At 47.7% G+C, this 23025-nt stretch overlaps 1 protein-coding gene across 9 annotated transcripts in view; it reads right to left on the reverse strand.

Moving 5' to 3' along the window:
• NAV2 (neuron navigator 2) overlaps positions 1–23025 on the reverse strand; it is a 783526-nt gene that overhangs the window by 327669 nt on the left and 432832 nt on the right. The window contains exon 1 of one of the 9 annotated variants that reach the window (XM_070457300.1): positions 21961–22047. The exons of the other annotated variants lie outside the window; for them this stretch is intronic. Within the exon in view, the coding sequence (XP_070313401.1) occupies positions 21961–22011 (51 nt within the window). The 5' untranslated portion in view covers positions 22012–22047. Of the gene's footprint in view, positions 1–21960; positions 22048–23025 lie in introns of those variants that run through there. 9 annotated transcript variants of the gene reach the window in all.

Genomic DNA, 23025 nt, shown 5'->3' on the forward strand with positions numbered 1-23025 from the left:
CCTGAGAAGTACCTTGCACATTCGTTTGGCCATTTGTTCATTTAACAAATATTAATTGGCTTCCACCTTTGAGCCAGATATTGTGCAAGGTATCAGAAACTCAGCAGAAAACCAGACAGATATGTCCCTGAACTCATGAAACTTACCTATAAATTGGGTGAGATGGAAGATAAGTTAATACATTAATAAAGAAGATAATGTCAGTGCATGTGGTGTGTTACAAGGGAAGGAAAGAGAGTGACAGGGGTAGTGATTGCAGGGGGCACCACTATGACGGAGTGTGGTACAGAGCATGGCAGACTTCCGAGAATAAAAGGAGAAGCAAGCATCATGTGAAGAGCCAGGTAGGAATATTCTAGGTAAGGGAACAGTAATGGAAATAAAAACAAACAAATGGATCTAATTAAACTTAAAAGCTTTTGCACAGCAAAGGAAACTATAAACAAGATAAAAAGACAATCCTCAGAATGGGAGAAAATAATAGCAAATGAAACAACTGACAAAGGATTAATTTTCAAAATATACAAGCAGCTCAAGCAGCTCATGCAGTTTTGTGCATACCAGAAAAACAAACAACCCAATCAAGTGGGCAAAAGACCTAAGGAGACATTTCTCCAAAGAAGACATACAAATGACTAATAAACACATGAAAAGATGCTCAACATGGCTTATTATTAGAGAAATGCAAATCAAAAGTTTATAGAGATATCACCTCACACCAGTCAGAATGGCTATCATCAAGAAATCCACAAACAATAAATGCTGGAGAGGTTGTGGAGAAAAGCGAACCCTTTTGCACTGCTGGTGGGAATGTAAATTGGAACAATCACTATGGAAGACAGTATGGAGATTCTTCAAAAAACTGGGAGTAGAACCACCATATGACCCAGCGGTCCCACTCCTAGGCATATACCCTGAGGAAAACAAAATTGAAAAAGGCACATGTACCCCACTGTTCACTGCAGCACTATTTACAATAGCTAGGACAAGGAGGTAACCCAGATGTCCATCATGAGATGAATGAATAAAGAAACCACAGTATATATATACAATGGAATACCGCTCAGCCATAAAAAGAAACACATTTGAGTCAGTTCTAATGAGGTGGATGAACCTAGAGCCAATTATACAGAGTGAAGTAAGTCAGAAAGAGAAAAACAAATGTCGTATATTAACACATATACATGGAATCTAGGAAGATGGTCCTGATGAACCTATTTACAGGGCTACAGTGGAGACAGAGACATAGAGAACAGACGTATGGACATGGGCGGGGGGGAGGAAGGAGGTGTGGGACGAATGGAGAGAGTAACATGGAAGCATATACACTATCATACGAAATATAGAAGGCCAATGGGAATTTGCTGCATGGCTCAGGGAACCCAAACCAGGGCTCTGTAACAACCGATAGGGGTGGGAGGATGGTGGGAGGGAGGGGACATATGTATACCTATGGCTGATTCATGTTGATATGTGGCAGAAACCAACACAATACAGTAAAGCAATTACCCTTCAATTAAAAGTAAGTACATTTTTTAAAAATTTAAAAAATAATTTTGGAAAAATAAATAAGGGGGGAAAGGCATTGTAATGAATACTTTTAATATTCCAGAAGGTAAAATCATGGAAACAGTGCTCTATAAATCTTGTCTCTATGGAAAAAATAAAAGAATATTCTGGGCAAGGGAACAGCCCAAGACAAAGGTCCAGAGGTGGGAAAGAGCTGGAAATTATGAGAAGAACAGCAAATTATCCCTAGTGCCTGCTCTCAAATAGAAAAGGGTAACGTGGGGTGATTTCAGGAAGCAGGCAGGGGCGAATGACACAGGACCCCACAAGTCACAATGGTAGGGGGAGGGGATTTTATTCAACACTCAACCGGCAGCCATAGGAAAGTTTAAACAGGGAGCAAAAGGATACAAGTTTTCAAAAGGTCACTCTGGCCCTCGAGAGAGGAATGGATAGAGAGGTGGGGTCAGGACTGGAAGCAGGGAGTCTAGTTACCTGACTGATGGAACAGTCCAGGTTCAAGAAGCTTAGGCCAGGGGACGGGAGCAGAGACTGAAGGAAGTGCAGAAAAGTAACTGAAAAAGATTCGGCAGACTTCGGCACCAAATCAAAGCTTCCTGGATGGATAAATGATGACTTGGCTGAAGTTTTACCTGATTTGATTGGCTTTTCTAAAATTGTCCGTCATACACCCGGGGCACCAGTTCTAGAAAAGTCGGAGATGGGCAGCAAGCCTCTTCAAACTGAACAACAGTCAATTGCTGTTAGATAAAGGAGGCATCAACACAAGCTCAGGGCAGCATTTCCATCCGGAGTAAAGAAAAAAAACGGCTCATTCGAAACTGTGCTATCAGGAGCTCCCTATCTGTCTTCCACTGCCTCCTACATGCCCCCACGATCGGAGCCAATTCTCACTCTGCAGTTTCAAAGTTAAGAGCCCGAAGCCTCCCTGGAACGAACTGTAACTTCCAAGGAAGAATGTGGTTTAGCATTATGCTTCAGTAAACCCAGAAGGCAGGTGGAGATAAGAGAATTAAGGGTACCTATTAAGGGAGCCGGAAGTCCCAAAGTCCTGAAGAAAGAGCCTGCACCCGGCCAGATGCTGAGTTCCATCACTGCTGACAACTTTGCAGAGAAGACCTTTGCCTCCAGGCTTCCTCACAGAGCAGCTAAGGGGTGGCAGTAGGGAGGAAGAGATTTTTCTTTCATCCCTCTGGAAGCCTAATGTGCCTGCCAGTCAGAACGTGGGTCACCAGCAGTCCTAGAGGATGGTGCTTCTTCCCAAGGAGTGCTCGCCCTGGACTGGACACAGTTCAGTCCTCGCAGCTGGGCTGGACCATGCTTTCCACTACTTAGACTCAAATCCCTCTTGATAGTAAGGGCTTTGACTTCCAGAAAACCTTATGAGGGAAAGTGCAGAGGCTAAGGGATCCATGAATATCACTGGCACAGGAGTTCCCAAAGTCAGTGACCTGGACTTATCGTTACGGAAACAAGCAACAAGTATGATTCTCCTTTCAGTTTTTGAACTTAATCACCTCCCACTATCTGGTGGCTCAGACGGTAAAGAATCCACCTGCAATGCGGGTGAACTGGGCTCGTCCCCTGGGTTGGGAAGATCCCCTGGAGGAGGGCATGGCAACCCACTCCAGTATTCTTGCCGGGAGAACACCCCCCCCCCCATGGACAGAGGAGCCTGGCAGGCTACAGTCCATGGGGTCGCACAGAGTCTGACGGGACTGAACGACTAAGCACAAAGCACTACCAATCAGGGGTACAGATGAGTGGTGCGTGCGAAGAACAAGTACTCGGGCAGGCCCAGAGTGGTCGCTCCCTCCTGGGGGCCCAGCAGTGGGACTGCACAGAGTTGGCAGAAGAAGGGGAACATCTGCCAGGCATCTCTTGGGTGCCTGGCTCCTCTCCTCACATTGGCGCACCACACAGCCCTGCTAGAAATCCTCTTCAATGGGGAGGCACGATCACCTCTGTAAGAGATGGGAGTCAACGAGGCCGGCGGTCATGTAATCAGTGGGCAGGAGGGCTGAAGTCGGAATGAGGCAATCCCAAGTCCCATGTGCTTTCCATCCCTACCAGCCGGCACCCTCAGCTCAGCCACACTCTCCCAGGGTGACTGAGCGCCTGCCCCTCGGAGGGCTGCAGCCCGGGCTTCCATCCCAAGCACGCAGCTTGTCCCTGACCCTTACCTACCTTAGGGAAGGCGATCAGTCCCAGACGTTCTCACCTGTGAACTTCTCGAGGCAAGAGCTCAAAGCGCCCTAACTCTCCTACTGAGGGTATTCACCCCCACCCGTGGGACAGGGTCGCTCTCCTCGGCAGATTAAGATGTGTCTTAGAACAGCTCTCAGGCTCTTCCTGCCCAGCCCCAGGCTTGCAGATCGCTCCCCGCGGGCTCTGCACCTGGGCGGGAAGGGGAACTTGGCGGGCTGGGAGCACTCCCAGGCTACAGCAGATTGGTGCATGCCGCAGGGCCTGGGCTGGGCAGGAGGGCAAGGGGAGGAGTCCTGGACTCCTCTGCTCTGCCCGCTTGTCACTTGGCAGCTGGCGAGGTGGTAATCGTTAACCTGGGAGAGTGCTCCATCTTCCTCTGGTGTCCTTGGTGTGAGTGATGTCACCACCCACCCCGCAGGACTCACCTGCAGCCGGGGCCTGGCACAGTCCCCAGCAGTGACTGGTTAAGGGTACAGACTTTTCAAGCCAGCTTGATTTGGATTCAATAGTGTGGCTCCTTCTGTCACTAACTATGTGGCTCAGGGTAAGTTATCCTCTGAGACTTAGTTTCTTAGGCATAAATGGGGGTAAGCATAGCACTTATGCTATAGGGCTATTGTGCAGAAAAAATGAGATAATGTGTGCAAACAGGGCTTGCCACCCAGCAAGTACTCAATAGATGCTTAATAAAAAACAAAAGCAATGTTCTTTTAAAGTAAGTCACCGCAACTGCAGTTCTTCCCTGGAAGGGGCAGCAGACTCAACCTTGAGGGTCCTGCCTTCTGGAAATGGAAAGAGAAAGGAACAACTTAAGCATCAACCTGGTGGTAGATGCTGGGTCTGACTGCCTCCCAAACACAACATTCTCAAATCTTCGGAAGCAGTAAAAGAGCTGGCCATTCACTCAGCACCTACTTACAGGCAGGTGCCTCAAATGCATGTCTTCTGATCTATTCAACAATCCTTCGAGGACAGAATTATTCCCATAGAGGAGGAAGCTGAGGCTCAGAGATGTCAAACAACTCACCCAGAATCACCCTGCCGGGGAGGAGAAGCTGGAATCACATAACAACAAAAACTAGAGCAACATTTTCATAGTCCTTCTGCTGTTCCAGGTGTTATTCTGAGATCTTTACACATATTGACTGATGTAATCCTCAATACACCCCAGGTACTACGACTATCCCCACTTCACAGATGAGAATAACTGAGGCCCAGACAGGTTAAACAAGGTCATACAGTGGACAGCTGGGCTGGAACAAGAGCCAAGGTGGGTTGGCTCCAGAGGGTTTACTTTAACCATTGCTTTATCTCTCAAAAAGAAAAAAGAAAAAAAAAAAAAAACCTCCTTGCTCTGCCTACAGCACTACCCTGCCTCTAAAAAAATGAAATCTCATGAGTCCTGAGGACACTTTTTAAAGCAGAGACAACTGTGTTGGAATCAAAAAAACACAATGGCCTGGAGCTTGGAGATGTTAGGGTGTAACTGGAAGCAAATCACTTTCCTTCTATGGATGTCAGCTGGCCCAAGTATAAAAGGATTGGAGTGGACTAGTAGTTTGTATCGAAATCTCACAGCTCTAACAGTATGTGGTTCTCTGAAATGGGCCTTCCTCCTTCCTGGGGAAGACCATGAAGTCCACAGAGCTGGGAGCTGAGCTTGCCGACAGGCCCTTCTCAGGGCAGCCAAGGCACATCTAACGGAAGGAGACGGCATGAGGCCGGAGCACAAGAACCGCCCACGAGCGAGCATCTGAGTCTGGGAGATCCTGGGCAATTTACCAGGCCCTTGGTTTTTCCCCTTTGGCAAAGACAGGGAAATAACTCGCCTTCGAGGGTTGCTTTGAGGTCATAAAAATGGTCATAAAGCATTTTCCCAGATTCAAAGTCCGGGTTTGCAAAATGCTCTTGAACTCAGCCATGAGAAGAGTCATCAGAGAAGTCGGGACTTTGCAGGATTCCCAGAAAGCAGTCTGAGAATGTCAAGAATCTTCATTACTTCTCCATGCTCCTTACAGCTGAGTCTGGTCCAGAAAGAGGAGGAAAAAAAACCCAATACTAAATCAAAGCAACTCAGAAGATATTCAAAACAGTACTATGCTGTTTAGTATAATTATATGCTATCCAGTTCTTCAAAGTCTTCATCTCTCCCACCGGACAGTAAATTCTTAAAGGCTACGAAATTTGTCTCTCTCTCTAATCATAACCTGTAGATTTGCTGAACATTCCCAAGACGAGACCCAAATTCACTTCCCTGTACACTGACCTTCCTAATTCTTTTTTTTCAAGTGACCTGACTGAACTCAAGTCAACAAACATGTTCTGAACGCTACTACGGGCCAGGCAGCATGTCATTTGTATTACATTCCAACTACTTCGAAAAACTACATAACAATAATCACTGAAAATAGCATCAGTGTCTCAAGGCTGGATTTGGGGGTAGGGGAGTAATCAAATCATCCCTATGTGAGGAGATCAAAGAATGGTTTTGGAATTTCAACTATTCGGTTAAAGTCTGCTTATTTTATTCATTAGATATTCATATAATATGTATTATATAAATTCTTACTACAGAAGATTGAGTCATTCATCCATTCAACAATTATTCCTGGGGCAGCTGCTCTTTGTTAGGCAATGTGCTAACAGTCCTGAGAGGTTCAAAGAAGAAAACTGGTATATTACTTATTTTATTGGAAGTCTAATTCCAGAGGTCCGCGGCTACCAATTTTAAACTAGAGTAATGGTGTCTCTCTTCCTCAAGGATGATAAGATTAATTCATTCATTCAGTCAACTCATATTGAGCATCTATCTTGTGCCTGGTACTAGAGATAGGCTAAGAAGCAGTCAAGCATGATTCTTGCCTTCATGGAGGCCAGCCATCTAATTAAGGAGGCAGCCAATTACTAACTGCAATAGATGTGACGGAGGAAAAACAACAAGGGACTGAGATTTTGAAGGGAATACCTGCATAAGATAGATAGATCAGGGAAGGTCAGGTCTCCATTTAGGTTGAGTCCTGAATGATGAGAAAGAGTCAGTCGTGTAGAAAGTGGGGAGAAGAGCATTCCAGGTCAAGGGAACCATAGGTGAACCACCCCTGCCCCCACCCTCAGGTGGGAAAGACGTGGTGAGTTCAAGGCAGGATGGTGCAGGAGCCCGGTGAGCAGTCAAATGAGGGAGAGACAAGAGATGGGGAGGTAGGCAGAGCGCTCAGGGCAGGCGCCTCTAAGCCAAGGTGATACATTTGGATTCTATTCTTTGTGCAAAGGGAAGGCACTGAAGTGTACTTGAAGCAAGAGAAGGAAGTTGCTTTTGGTACCACTCTGATGCTGTATGGAAAATGGGCTGTAAGTAGGCAATGGTGATACTTCGGATACTAGTTAGGAGACCACTGCAGTTCTCTGCATGAAAGATGATGGTGCCACATGAGAAAATGAGAAGTGGTTAGATTTTAGATCTGTTGGCAAGCTTCAAGCAGCAGTACTTGCTCTTGGGATGAAGGCGTGCAAGAGAGGAGGACAACAGGATGACTCCTCAGTGGCTGGAGCCTCTGGTAAATGGAGGACCATTTACTGCAATCAGTAAATTTGGTGATTCTCAATCAATGGTGATTTTGCTTCCTAGAGCACATCTGGAAATTTATGGAGACATTTTTGACTGTCATGACTTGGTCAGGGGGAGGGGTCCGCTACTAAATATTCTAGCATAGGTAGAAGCCAGGAATGCTGCTATAAATTAAAGTTAAATAATTGTCTAGCCCCAAATGTCTATAGTGCCAAGGATAAGGAAGGCCAACTTTCAGAAGTGAGGAGTGAGGAGAGGAGACAGTGTGAGGGGTTACTTAATGCCACATCTGGGACATATTAAATTGGAAATACTCATGTTAAATTGTCCTTGGAACCACACTGCTTAGAAATGAAGAAAGTAAAAAGCAGGACTGGCAAGTAGGCAATCCTTGGAGGAGGAGAGAACGTGAGTCCTCTCTCTCTGGTCTCCAAAAACCCAGTGGTCCTACTCACAATCCTCTCTGCTGCTAAATTATGAAAGAAATTTCATAAAATAAAAACCAAACAGTCTCAGAAGTACAGATCAGTAGTTTGGGGCCGACATGCATGCACTTCTGTGTTTAAAATTGATACCCAACGAGAACCTACTGTATGGTACAGGAAACTCTGCTCAATATAATTTGGAAAAGAATTTTTTAAAACTGGGAGTCTCTTAAGACTTGCCACTCACCCTGTTTGCACTCACCTTCCTTTCTTCCGCCCCCAGTTCTGCCTATTCTGCAAGCTCAGTGCCAAGACCTAGGTTTCCAAGGTTTCCCTGCAGTACCCATCCTTGCTGTGTCTGAGTTCAGGGGGGTCTGACTTCTCTGGCACCTGCTGGGTCCTGCACCTCTCTACGTATGCCATCCTGCCACTATCCACGTATCTCAAGATTTCTCACATCCCTTGGAGGAAAGGATTCTACCCATCTTCCAGATAGAGAAACTGAGGCTCAGACAAGTAACCTCTGGACCAAGTTGATGGTGATGGGGACAGGCCGCCAAGTGTGTGGTACCTGGTACCTGTATCAAAGCACCAGACAGGCTGCCTCCCTCTCATCTCCTAGAGCACTTAGTCTACAGCCTCAGGATGATGACGGAGTCCTGTTTCAGACCACAGCTCTCCTGTGAGTGGCTGGCACACAGCTCGTGCCTGAGCCTTTGTAGAAGCACGTTAGCCCTGTGTGAGCCTGGCCTTTCCAGGTGGTCACCTGAGAGCTTGACAGCAGGGAAGCATGTTGGGGAGGAACAGAAATGCTCCCCTTTTCTCTTTTCCCCAAGATCCCACCAGATCCCCCAAAGAAGGGAGCACCAGTAGTATTTCTGGCTGCCAGCTGACCTGGCAGAGACTGGCGCTCTTCGGGGTCCCAGGTTACTGGTGGGTGGAGGGTGAGGAACTGTGTTTAAAGGCAGGAGTTTAGTCCATGCAGTCTCTTTTACTTTTGGGGTACAGGCACCTCTGGCCCATTTTCTCTGCTCAATGTCTCCACCTGGGAGTCCAGTTAAATCAACTCTGTGGCCAGTTCACAGAAGACAAGGCAGGAAGCCTTCCACTGGTCTCAGGTCTATGTCATGATCTCTACAATTTATCAGAAATCTTGGATTTGGGGACTTAAATGGGGCATGCCAGGGACTTCCCTGGTGCTCCAGCGGTTAAGACTCTGTGCTACCATCGCAGGGCAGCAATGGTTTAATCCCTGGTCAAGGAACGAAGACCCCACATGCTACACAGCCTGACCAAAAAATAAATAAAAATAAATTTTTAAAAAGTGGAGGCATACCAGAAAGTGCTTACCCAGGTCAGTGAAGACTACACATCTTTGTCCAGGTTAATAAAGGTCACCTGTCTTTGTCCCTAGGGAGGGAAGATGAGGGAGGGCACAGCCTTGATTTATGTTGCACTCACATCCATCCCCCTTGCATATTTTGGGCCACAGTTTATGTAAGAATTCAATAAAAATTCAAAAAATGACACAAATAACTCCAATATGGCACAACCAAGCCAATCCATCACATCCCATTCCCCTCCCTCTCTGACCTGCTCCCCTTCCTGAGATCCTGATTTCACTCGGTGACAGTACAACAGCCTGGCTTTCCCAGGATAAAAGCCTCAGAAGTCTTTAAACTCCCCTTCTTCTGACAACCAGCTGGCCAGCCCTGTCAGTCTTGCTCCGGAATAATGCTCCCACCCAAAGAATGCCTTTCCCCGGCCACTACTTGAGCTTTCACTCACTCTACTGAGAGCTCATCAAAGCATAAACCCTGGGACCAGTGGGAATGCAAACTAGTATAGCCACTATGGAGAACAGTATGGAGATTCCTTAAAAAAAAACTGGAAATAGAACTGCCATATGACCCAGCAATCCCACTTCTGGGCATACACACTGAGGAAACCAGATCTGAAAGAGACACGTGCACCCCAGTGTTCATTGCAGCACTGTTTATAATAGCCAGGACATGGAAGCAACCTAGATGCCCATCAGCAGACGAATGGATGAGGAAGCTGTGGTACATATACACCATGGAATATTACTCAGCCATCAAAAATAATTCATTTGAATCAGTTCTAATGAGATGGATGAAACTGGAGCCCATTATACAGAGCGAAGTAAGCCAGAAAGATAAAGACCATTACAGTATACTAACACATATATATGGACTTTAGAAAGATGATAACGATAACCCTATGTGCAAAACAGAAAAAGAGACACAGATGTACAGAACAGGCTTTGGGACTCTGTGGGAGAAGGCGAGGGTGGGATGTTCAGAGAGAACAGCATTGAAACAAGTATACTATCAAGGGTGAAACAGATCACCAGCCCAGGTTGGATGCATGAGACAAGTGCTCAGGGCTGGTGCACTGGGAAGACCCAGAGGGATGGGATGGGGAGGGAGGCGGGAGGGGGGATTGGGATGGGGAACACATGTAAATCCATGGCTGATTCATGTCAATATATGGCAAAAAAACCACTACAATATTGTAAAGTAATTGAAAAGAAAAAAACCCTGGGACCAAAGCCATGATGTCACCATCATCTTTGTCTTCACCAGAAGAGAGCGTGGCCCCTGGGACAGAGAGCATGTTCACGACCTGGAGCAAGTGTAAGACCACGGTTCCAGCTGACAGTCCTGGGCCAGGGAAATTCAGAGGGCCAAGAGGCACGACTGCAGCTTGTCTTCTTGCACAGGTGACACCAAGGAGCAGAATCAAAAGGGCCTCTTCTGAACCTACAGCCCCTCTACTCCCAGAGCCAAACTACACTCCACAGACAGTACAAGGTGAATGAACTCCACTTCAAAGAGCTGAGCCCCAGAACCACCAACTCCCAGCCAGGACACACAGTAAAACCATGAGATAACTGAACCTCAGGATGACTTGAATTCCCATTTAAAGAGCCTGGTGATTTGCTCCAGGCTTCAGTCCAGAACTCTATCCTCCAACAAGGTAGGTAAAGGTCTCATCTTTTGTGCACGTGTATAAGGAAGAGGATGGAGGGGAAGGAAGGAGATGGGGAAAGGACCACCTGCCGGGGAGGCCAAGCCAGAGCCCCATATCCACACCCCTCCATTTTCCAGGCCCAATACGCTTGGGGAGCCACTGGGAGCCATGACATCAGAAACCTCCTGGAATAATGGCCACTCTCTTGGTCCTCCTAAGCAGCTGCTGCTGCGTCGCTTCAGTCGTGTCCGATTCTGTGCGACCCCACAGACGGCAGCCCACCAGGCTCCACCGTCCCTGGGATTCTCCAGGCAGGAACACTGGAGTGGGTTGCCATTTCCTTCTCCAATGCATGAAAGTGAAAAGTGAAAGTGAAGTCGCTCAGTCATGTCTGACTCTTCGCGACCCCATGGACTGCAGCCCACCAGGCTCCTCCATCCATGGGATTTTCCAGGCAAGAGTACTGGAGTGGGGTGCCATTGCCTTCTCTGCCTAAGCAGCTACAGCACCCCAAAACATTCAGCCCACAGTGAACCTGGAGGGGACCTCAAGTGGCAGGAAACGGAACTGCAGCCAGGACCCAGACCCACTGGGAACCACCAGAGAAAACCCAGGAACCCCCACCAGCTGCGGCTCGGATCCCCTCCAGTTATTTCACTAACCTGACAGCACACACACTACATTTCATGTGATTCAACACTGCTTTACGGGGGTAGGGAAGGACTGGGAGTTTGGGATTAGAAGATGCAAACTATTACATATAGAACGGATAAAAACACGGTCCTACTATATAACACAGGGAACTACATTCAACAGCTTAGAAACCATAATGAAAAAGGATATGAAAAAGAATGTATATACGTATAAGTGAATCACTCTGCTGTACAGAAGAAATCCACTATAAAACAGAATTTTTAAACTAAAAAAGCAAACCATTGCATTATGATTAAAAAGAAAAAACAAAACCTGAAGACTTCACAGTTGCCCCATTCATTGAACAGGGATGTGTGCCAGCTGCCATGCCGGTTGTGGGGAAGGCAAAGATGCTGAAGCCTCAACTGCAGGCATCCTGCAAGCCTCTGCAGAGTCCAGGCAAGCCAAAAGCAAGGTGGGGACATGAGAAAGGGATTCTTTATCCACAGTGTCTTCATCCACAGTGGCTGCTCTGGAGACATAATCAATAATGCTTAGCAGGTGAAACATCTTGGAACTGCACCATACACAACCTCGAAACCTCAATTTTCTCCTCAAAAAAGTCTGTAGCTGTATATCAATCTGTACATTCTTACAATATAGAACACTTCCAGGAGCTAAGTGAAAGGATAATGCACCAAACTTCCCAGGTGATGCCATGGTAAAGAACCAGCCTGCCAATGCAGGACATGCAAGAGCTATGGGTTCGGTCCCTGGATCAGTAGGATCCCCTGGAGTAGGAAATGGCAACCTGCTCCAGTATTCTTTCCTGGAGAATCCCATGGACAGAGGCACCTGGCGGGCTACAGTCACTGGGGTCGCAAAGAGTTGGATACAACTGACACACACACACACACACACACACACACACACACACACACACCAACCTCCAGATTCCTAGCATTATCTGATTATATACATGCTTTCTCTTTTTTGACTAATTTGCTATCTGAGAACTCTTCTCCTCTTTACCTTGCATAAAGAAGATATGCCGCCAACTGTCTCTGAGTGAGAAGCAACTTAAGGAGGAGAGAGGGCAGAGGGCACGCACCATGGATGCAGGAAATACAAAGTAACACAAACCTAGCTGTCCCCACATCGTCATGCGTCAGAAATCCGTGTATTCAAATATGGGCCTCTTGAAACCAAACCCTAGTTCAATCTGGAATAGTCCCCTCACTAGAGAGGCAGTGGGACAACTTCCGAAGACTGAACACTACCGTGTCTACAGCCCCTCACTTTTCCCCCTACGGCAGCCAGACACCACTTTGTGGAGAGCACATTTACTACTGCAGTTAGAACCTGAAAAAACAGCCAATCAATGCAATAAACCCAGTTCACTTCATTTCAAAACATGAACTCATTGTTATCTCAGGAAATATCACCTTACTCTTTAGATTAAATGTTAGCCCAAGTCTAGGAGGCATTCAACAGTGAGAAAGTAATATACTTTAGTTGGCTTCTCCAGGCTCAAGTTTCACCAAAACAAGTTTCATACAGAGATTCGCCAAGTACCGGGTAATGGGATATGGCAGGGTTACGTCATCTGCAGCCCATTTCCAAAGAAACATGGCTTTTCCAGGTGGAATTCTAAGTGCTCTCTCTTCTCTTTATAATCTTTGTTGCACCAGTTTGCATGATGAGTATTAGCAGATGCATTAAAACTGGTGATAAGCTATGAGGCCTTGGAGCAGTTCGTTTCATCTGCCTGGGTCCCTGCATCTGCCTTTGTGAGGTGGATGGTTGGGGGTTACTAGTCAGGGGGCCCTTTCCTGAGCTAACATCCCAAGATAGTCAGTCCTGGACTCCACTGTCCAGCTCTTCTTGTGGTTGCCTTGGCACAACATCCCCCAGCCAGCCTTCGAATCCAGCACCCGAACACCGTGTGAGTCTTCCATTCTCTGAGCAGGGACTGAGACAATTACCTGGCAGATTGACTCAGTTCATCTCCCAAGTCCACTGCTCAGCCAAATAGTCAATGCTGACATTCATCTGCCTTACATGTCCTCAACTGCTTCCCAGGCACAGGTAGAGATATGAAAGAGAACCATCTGGGCCCTCGATCTGGTAATGATCACGGTAATGAATTGTTATTGACTGCTTCTGAGGTTTCAGGTCCTGCACTGAATACTTTACTTGCATCATCTCATTTAATTCTCACAAAACCCCTCTTGGGTATACATAACATAGGAGGGAACTGAGATGCAAAGAGATTAAATGATTTGGCCAAGATCTCAGAGCTAGAAGGTGGCAGAACCCAGGATTTAAACTAGGCCTGCCTGACATGATACTGTGTTTCAGCCAACCTTGATACTTGGAATAGACAAGTATACACAGGAAAGCGTCTCACTTTGCCTAGGACAGGACTTGATTTACACCTGTATCCCCATACAATTCTTCACAGTACCCTTTTTACTTTCAGAAATGTCTAAGCTTGGATGATAAATTATCCAGTCACCTACTTACAATGCCTATTACAATGAGGGGTGATAATAATGATAATTGTTATTATTACACAACCACATCACATGTGCGCTAAACCACTGCATAACCACTCTAAAGAGAGAAACCTCTCCCAGCCTCCCTATCCTTCTGCTTACTTTGCTGTATTTTTCTCCATAGCATTCATCAACATAAAAAAGTATATTTTGCTTATCATCTCCATGACAATATAAGCTCCACACAAGCAAAATAGCTTTTTGTTTACTAGTATATCTCCCAGTTTGTAGTAGATGTTTCATAAATACCTGTTGAGTAAAGAAACACGTTATTGTCATTGGAACAAAAGCAAACATTTCTCAAGCAATTACTAAGTGCTTTGTTCTGCTCAAAACCTGGTGTGTGTGTGTGTGTGTGTGTGTGTGTGTGTGTGTGCTGTCAAGTCCGACTCTCTGCGACTTCATGGACTGTAGCCCACCAGGCTCCTCTGTCCATGGAATTATCCAAGCAGGAATACTGGAGCGGGTTGCCATTTCCTACTTCAGGGTACCTTCCCGACCCAGGGACTGAACCTGCATCTCTTGAGTTCTGCACTGGCAGGCAGATTCTTTACCACTAGTGCCCCCTGGGAAGTCCCTTGCTCAAAAAAATCAAACCCCTCAAGTTTGGAACAGTTACCTTCATCACTTTATGGAGAAGAAATGGAGCCTCAGAGAGATGAAGTAATAGTCGCCAAGGACACATAGACCGTTGGTGGCAGAGCTGGGAGGGAAGTGATGCTGACCACCTACACCCCAAATGCCACTCTAAGTCTGGGAGCAGAGACAGCACTCACACACACACAGCACAAGGCCTCAGGGCAGTGTGCAGTCAAAGGAAGGTTAGCACTACTGCCTGTCAGAGATCCCAGAGGGAGTGTGGTCAGGCAGGGCTTCTTAGAAGAAAGGAGACTTGATTTGAGCTTTGGAAGACAATAGAATATGGACAGATGGAAGAAGCATTTAGTCCCAGGGAGCAGTGAAAACAGAAAATCACAGGGCTGACCATGCTGATTAGAACAAACAGCTTCTATCTGGAGGCCCTGTAGAGCAAGATTTAAAACACGGCCATCACCTAGAGGGCCTTGAATGCCATGAAGGAGTAAGTAAGCATTCACTAGTAAGCAGGATTCTATATACAAGAGCTTTCCTACCAGGAATGATGCAGTGGGCAGCCTGGATTCCTGAAACTTCACAACAGTAACAAGGCCAGAGAAGTTGGCAGGAGCTTCAACTGTGAACCAGGACACCCCCTGGACCCTCTGCAGATACACATCCAGGGCACAAATGTGAGCTGGTAAATCTCTGATTAAAGCACCTTCCTCCCCATAGATTTGTTTGTGTTTTGGGTCCTAACATATTCCTATGAGCATGCATCCCTTCTCTGCCATGACAAAGATAACGCATAGTGCTTGTCCCACTCCACAGGGTTCTGAATGGATGCAATTAGTGTCCGTGGTGGCAAGGACCATCCTCTCCTATCCTCCCAGCCATCCCATACATCTCCATAATACCTTCTTATGACACTGTTTAAACAATATCTATCTACTCATTCTATCCCCTCTTTTCACAGCCTCTCCACCTCCTTGGCTGCTGCTTTATAACGTGAGCCAACACATCTGCAACATCTGGATCAAAATGAACAGCCCTTGGGAACAGCCACTGTGTCACTTCGCCAGTAGCCCTAGGCTCAGAGCTAGATGGATGATGGCAACCTGGTCCACATATCCTGGACAGCCTAGACACCCTGAAGAAAAGCTTAGCCACATGCTTTCTGGGTGACTGACGTTTATAACAGAAGCCAGAAACAAAACATATACATTGTTGTTCAGTCACTAGGTCGTGTCCAACTCTTTTCGACCCCATGGACTGCAGCACGCCAGGCTTCCCTGTCTGTCACCAACTCCCGGAGCTGGCTCAAGCTCATGCCTATCAAGTCGGCGATGCCACCCAACCATCTCATCCTCTGTCGTCCCCTTCTCCCCTTGTCCTCAATTTTTCTCAGCACCAGTGTCTTTTCCAATGAGTGAGCTCTTTGCATCATATATCTTCTACACACACACACACACGCGCGCGAAGAACCTTGCATCATATATCTTCTACACACACACACACACACACACACATATACACACACATGCAAAGAACTTACTCATTGGAAAAGACCCTGATGCTGGGAAAGACTGAGGGCAGAAGGAAAAGGGGACGACAGAGGATGAGATGGTTGGATGGCATCACTGACTTGATGGGCATGAGTATGGGTAAACTCCGGGAGTTGGTGATGGACAGGGAGGCCTGGTGTGCTGCAGACCATGGGGGAGCAAAGAGTCGGACATGACTGAGTGACTGAACTGAACTGATGTGTATTTTTTTGCTGGCTCCACACAAAAATAATTGCAGAAGTAATGTGAGCACTGTGGGGTCACCAGAGGGACCAATTATAAATCTCAACAACCATATCAACACAAAAATGAAGGAAAATGTGTACCTTAAAAAGTTACCATAAGGAGAAAAAAAAGTTACCCTAAGGAAGTCACTTAACTAATTTCAAGTGTTTTTTTCCCTCTTCTCCTGATATTCATTTCTTTATTTTCCCAGTAATTAGAGTCAAAACCCTCCTTATATGCACTGGTTTCAATTCTGAAAAGCATATCAAGGTTATGATGACTCATTACTCACAGCAGAAATACACATGAAAATGTTCCTGGTTTCTCCAGGAAAGGATAGAATTTCTTGTTCTAGAGATTTTTGAAATTAGCAGAAAATGGACATGATGATTTCAGTACCTGGGAAATGGTAAAATCTATGCCAGTTACAATTAGTGGAAAGCAGGAAAAAGTTCTAAAAGTTTCTGAGAGCTGAAATTGCTGGTATTTTCCAGCAGAAGAGAGGAATACCTTCAGATTAGTGGTCAACCAGCTCTATCCAGGAAAGAAGCAAAAGTTATCACTACAAGATCAGTCCACACACAGAAAGATGAATAAGCGCTGAAGGATCATTGCGTTTTAAACACAGAACCTGGCTGCTCAGAGGCTCTGCATCCTTGCCTTTGGGAGGGAGCAGTGTAACTGCAGAAAAGCAGACGGGGCCCTTTAACCCACTGACCTCTTTTAATCTGCTTGTTAGCCTGGCTGTGGGCAGGGCCAGGGGGCCTGTGATCAATGCCTCTCTGGGGAAAGGTCAGAGGTCAGAGGCACAGTCCCTCATCATCATTATTCTCAATTATTCTTCATTCAGAGCCACTTTCTCCCCACTTTTGAGGGAAGGCCCTGTAAGCATTTTCCAGGACACTGGAGGGTGATGACCCAACCCAGCCCTGCACACTGTTTCCTTTCCTCCCTGCCTCATTCACTGCATCTCCCTGACAAAAGAGGTTAATAGTAGGTAGAAACTCACAGAGAGACCCCGCAGGAAGAAACCCCAGCAGTGAGCCCAGGTCTGTACACAGCACACTCACACATACCCAGCTCAGCAGAAGGCCTCGCTGCTCCCCAGGACCCACTCACAGTCTTATGGCAGAGCAGTTCAAGGCAAGGCCTTTGGCATCAGATAAGACAGAGGTTCTATGAGTTACTAACCTTGGAATCTTTATTTTTCAATTAATTTATTTTAATTGGAGGCTAGTTACTTTACAATATTGTGGTGGTTTTGCCATACATTGACATGAATCAGCCATGGGTGTAACTAACCTTGGAATCTTCGGCAAGTCACTTACCCCACCGAACTTTAATTTCCTCATCTCAACAATGGGGATAACAGTTTCTCTTGCACAGTACTATGGCAAGGATGAAATGGAATAAAGCTCAAAGTAAAGGATCAATCCATGTTAGCTATTATTATGCTGAATGTTAATTAATTCTATGATTATTTTAGCAGTGCAATTTTCTGTATTTCCTTGATAAATATAAATAATGGTCATTGCACAAAAACTAAAACATAAGGAAAAGTATAGACCAAAAAGAAATCCTTGATAATCTACCCCCAGAACTGGGCACTGGTAACAAGTGTGACTATTTTTGTTCAGTGTTTCCTCTGTGCAAAGAGACACACACACACGCTACGGGATCATCTTGGGATTGCAGAAACAACTGCTTGTCAACTCATCAGGCCCTGAGTTCAAAATCTGACATACACTTATTTCTAATTCTCATGGTAACTCTGTGAGGCACTGTGATACCCAGTTCAGTTCAGTTCAATCGCTTAGTCGTGTCTGACTCTTTGAGACCCCATGGACTGCAGCATGCCAGGCCTCCCTGTCCATCAGCAACTCCCGGAGTTTACTCAAACTCATGTCCACTGAGTCGGTGAAGCCATCCAGCCATCTCATCCTCTGTCATCCCCTTCTCCTCCCAACTTCAACCTTGCCCAGCATCCGATGAGTCAGCTCTTCGCATCAGGTGGCCAAAGTATTGGCGTTTCAGCTTCAGCATCAGTCCTTCCAATAAATATTCAGGACTGATTTCCTTTAGCATGGACTGGTTGGATCTCCTCGCAGTCCAAGGAACTCTCAAGAGTCTTCTCCAACACCACAGTTCAAAAGCATCAATTCTTCGGCGCTCAGCTTTCTTTATAGTCCAGCTCTCACATCCACAAACGACTACTGGAAAAACCATAGCTTTTACTAGACAGACCTTTGTTGGCAAATGTGACACCCATTTACAGATGTGCACAGCAAGGCTACAGAGGCTGCAACCAGGTCCCAAGGCCAGCAGTTCCTGAAGAGCTGTGGCCGGGGACCGCTCCAGCTGGAGCGCCCACCTCTCTGCCTGAGGACAGGCAGCGAGGCTGCTCCCCACCTCCTTGTGCTTTTCCTCTCCTCATTCTTTGATGCAGCCACTTCTCAGAGGACACAAGCTGCTCCAAAAGTGGCATCATTTTCTTCTCCCTGCCCTGCCCAAGTTGAAAGAATCTCAAAGAAAGAAAGTGGGGTGGGGGGTGTCGGTGGGCAACGATAAGGATGTCAGAACCACCCACATCATGCTCTAGGCCTGTGCTTACCCCTCCCAGGGGGTGCTTCAGGCCTGAGCAGTCACCTCCTCTCACTTTCATCAAAGGCTTCGTGACCCTGTCAGATGGGATTTGGACAGAGAAGACTCTACCAGCTACTGGCTTCTACCTGAGGTGGGCAGGTGCCTTTCTGACATCCCCCTGCAGAGATAATACATAAAGATGCAGGTTTTGCCTCTAATTACTCTTAGCCTTATTTTCATCCAATTAACCTTAAAACAGAACATGAAGCAAAACCTTTGGTTCCACTACTCAATCAGAACAGTGAGCTTGCAAGCTAAGGGTTAACTGACTTCATGTTTACTGAACTGCACCAGTGATAAAAGTTAAGGCACCCACCTCTGGCCCCAGGCCCCATTCTGGGACGGTTATTCACACACAATTGACTTCTTAGAGTTCCTTCCTACAGAGGACCACTAATGACTCAAAGGTTTAAACAAAAAAAAAAAAAAAAAAAAAAAAAAGGTTTGTTTTCTTCAAGCTCATTAGGAGAAAAAAAAACCATTCACCCAACAACACAATGGAGAACGGAACATTTACCTTTGAAGAAAATAACAATAACAACAACCATTGTTCCCATTTTTAGACACCCAAATATCAGACTTGGGGCTTCCCTGGTAGCTCAGCTGGTAAAGAATCCGCAGGCAATGCAGGAGACCCCGGTTGATTCCTGGGTTGAGAAGACCCCCTGGATCCCCTGGAGAAGGGACAGGCTACCCACTCCAGTATTCTTTGACTTCCTCGGTGACTCAGATGGTAAAGAATCTGCCTGCAATGTGGGAGACCTGGGTTCAACCCCTGGGTTGGGAAGATCCCCTGGAGGAGGGCATGGCCATCCACTCCAGTATTCTTGCCTGGAGAATCCCCGTGGACAGAGGAGCCTGGTGGACTATAGTCCATGGGGTCGCAAAGAGTCAGACACAACTGACAAAGCACACAGCACATATCAGACCTTGGTGCCAGATCCTGTTTCTGTATTCTCACTTCATCTGTTCACAGCCTGGGGAAAGGGCTATAAAACTCTTTTACAGAAGAAGAAAACTGATTCTGAGATTAGTAAGTGATAAGGCTAGAATTCGAACCAAGAATCACCTAAGAGCAAAGTCTTTTCCAAGGAGCACAGCCTCCCACCGTGAAAGGACTCTCTGCACAGTGTCAACACATAACAAACAGTTAAATCAATCAGCAAATGATGAAACAGGAAACAAACTACCGAGGTGTCAGTTAATCACGTGGCCATGGTTTTGAGGATTCTGCAGAAAGCTGAGGCCCATCCTTGAGGGTAGCAGAGGCTCTCTGAATGTCAAGGTGCAGTCCGTGGCTCCTCCTGCCTGGGACAGTAGCTGTTGCCTCACCCAGTTCGAGCTCCTCCAGCCCCTCCCCCACCTGGCACAGGGGTACTTGGGTTGGACCACAGCTACCTTGGGTGGTCCTCACAGTTCATTTGAAAAGTGAGCCTCAGATCTGAAGACCCAAGACAGACCCAATAAAGGATGACCTTTGACCCACGTGGGGGAACACTCCCTCCACAAGCTAAAAAGGGGCAGCTGTTTTGGAGCTGTGAGGACATGCCAGCCCTTACCGTAGCCACCTGCTACCAAAGCTGTAGAAACCATCCCCTGCCATGCGCCACATTTTCCCTGCCTGGAAAATAACTTCTTTCTTTATTGAGAACTTTTAGGTCTGGTTGTCTGTCACTACCCAGCCCAGACCAGGACCCAAACTTCCTGCGCTGGATCTTAGAGCAGCATCTCAGGTGTAACTTGGAGGGGAAATGTGTGAAACTCTGGGCTCGCCCACAGCAGTCTGGCTGGAGAAAGATTCCAGGCAAGGATTAGGGAGCTGGAGTCCTGACACAGTGCAGTGAAGGTGCATAATGTCCGCTCATGTTACAGCACATTAAACGAAGTTGTAAAATAGTAGCTGAAAGTGAGACAGGCCAAACATAACACAAGAAGTATGAAAAGCAAGGTGCCGTTTTTCCAACAAATAAGTTCATTATACGAAGAACGAGCTTAGGTTGACTGAGCGTCTTAGTATCCAACGCAGCCGCTGTGAATTTTTTTTTGGGGGGGGGAGGTAGCATCTTTAAAGAGTTCACCCCCAAAAGTATTAATTCCAGTTTATTAATAATACCTATTCCCTACTGAGCCCTTAGTTTCGGTCAGAAACCTACAAATATGATTTCTTATGCTGGCAGTCCGCTCAACAAGGTGAAAACTTGCCACAATTTAGTGAGGAGGAAACTAACATTCAAAGGGGTAACTGACCTGGCCTCAGTACTGGCTGACTTCCATGGGGAATTAAGGTCCCCGCCAGCTGAAACCATTAGATAAAGAAGTCACAAAAGCAAAACCTAAAGAAGAGCCTCCCGATCACTTTTTATCCTTGTTATGGAGAAACCATTCAGGCTTCCTAGAGCAGAGAGGAAAAAACGCCGCTCTCTGCAGTCGTCCCCAGAGTGATGGGCGGTTATTTTTGAAATCGGAGGAGGGAAAAAGTACCTGCAGCCTAGATGGTTCTCACAAGCTTGAAAGAAAACGAAGGCATTGTGAGAGGCGGGAGAAGAGGTCGCGGTGCATATTCAAGCTGGGCTCAACGTTTATTTGTCCAAACAATCCAACCCTCAATAGAAACCAACACTCTAGCACCCCAAACTATTAAAACACAATGAGGGCGGGGTGGAGAGAGGGGGACAAGCCACGCTGAGCCGGGACCCGCCTTGAGAGCACGGACCTACGCGCAGGAGACAATCCCCGGCTTGGGCAACCCTAGAGAGCCCCAGAATTCCTGGATGGAAGGGTCTGGGAGATAATGCAGCCCATCCCACCCGCCTTCAATCGCTCACACATACGTATGCACATCGACTTTCCTGGTTTAAAAGGAAACACCACCTGAAATCAAAACAGTAAGGGAAATACCAAGAACAGGACGCACTTCAGGGGCTTTCCATCGTGGGAGACAGCCCTGATGGGGATGGGAGGGGTGGGGGTGGGGGAGACTGGTGGGGAATAAAAAGCAGAGCAGTGCCCTGGAAGTGAAGGTTGCAAGCCACCCTTACCAGCTTCATGGTGGTGTTATTCTGGTCCCAGCGCCACAGCATCACGCTCATCTTACTTCAAGGCAAGGAGGGAAGGAAAAGAGGAAAAAGAAAAAAAAAAAAAAAAAAAAAAACAGAGGGGGAGGGGGCCGAAGCACCTGCCCACGCGCCCGGCAGGTTGGGCCGCCCTGTCCGGAGTCGTTCTCTCCGTCCCCGGCCCCTCCGGGCATCCCCGGAGCCCGGGGCCGCCACCGCGCGCTGGGACCCTCCCCGGGAGCCCGGCGCCCGCGCTGCCCGGCTCTCGGGCCTCCCTCGCTCGCTACCCGCCTCCGCCAAATCAAACAGCTCCCCCTGCGTCCGAGCGCCCGCGCCTCGCAGCGCGGGGGCCGCTGGGGCCGCGGCGGAGGGGGGTCGGGGCCGGCGGGCTCTCCGCCTCCTTGCCGGCCCGCGGGCTGCCCTGCGCGGCCCCCGGCGCTTCTACGGGCCGGACCCCCGCCGCGGAAGCGGCGGGAGAGGGGAAGGGGGCTCCGGAGAGGGGAAGGGGCAGAGGTGGTTGCGGAGGGGAGGTTCTTCAGTCTCTCCCGGAGGGTGTGGGTGGGCGGGGCAGCCAGGCAGCACTTGGGAAGGTCCGAAGGGGCGCGGGGGCGGGAACCCAGGGGCTACCCGAGCGCCGTCGGTGGCTGCCCGGTCCTCGCGGGTCCCGAGCCCCGACACCACCCGCGCCCCTCTCCACGTGCGCTCAGCTCCGTCTGCATTTTGTTTCTGCACCGAACTTACTCAAGTTGTCCGACAGTGGCCACTCTGGGGCCGCCGCCCCCCAAGAGCAACTGGAGGTGGATATACCATCGCTACCTTCTCCGCTCCCTGTCACCCCCCTCCACGCCCACCACACACACACACGCTTCCCAGGAGCAACTGGAGGTGCATATACCATTGCTACCCTCCCCGCCCCCTGACAGCCCCCCACTACACACACACACACACTCCCCACCCCAGCCCACACGCCGCTCCGCCAGCACCATTTATTTCCTGCTACGTGAAGGACGCGGTGTGTTTTCAAACTCACCTGGCTGCTGCTGCCAGAGA

Source organism: Odocoileus virginianus, chromosome 28 (genome assembly GCF_023699985.2).
Source record: "Odocoileus virginianus isolate 20LAN1187 ecotype Illinois chromosome 28, Ovbor_1.2, whole genome shotgun sequence".
Lineage (NCBI taxonomy): Eukaryota > Metazoa > Chordata > Mammalia > Artiodactyla > Cervidae > Odocoileus > Odocoileus virginianus.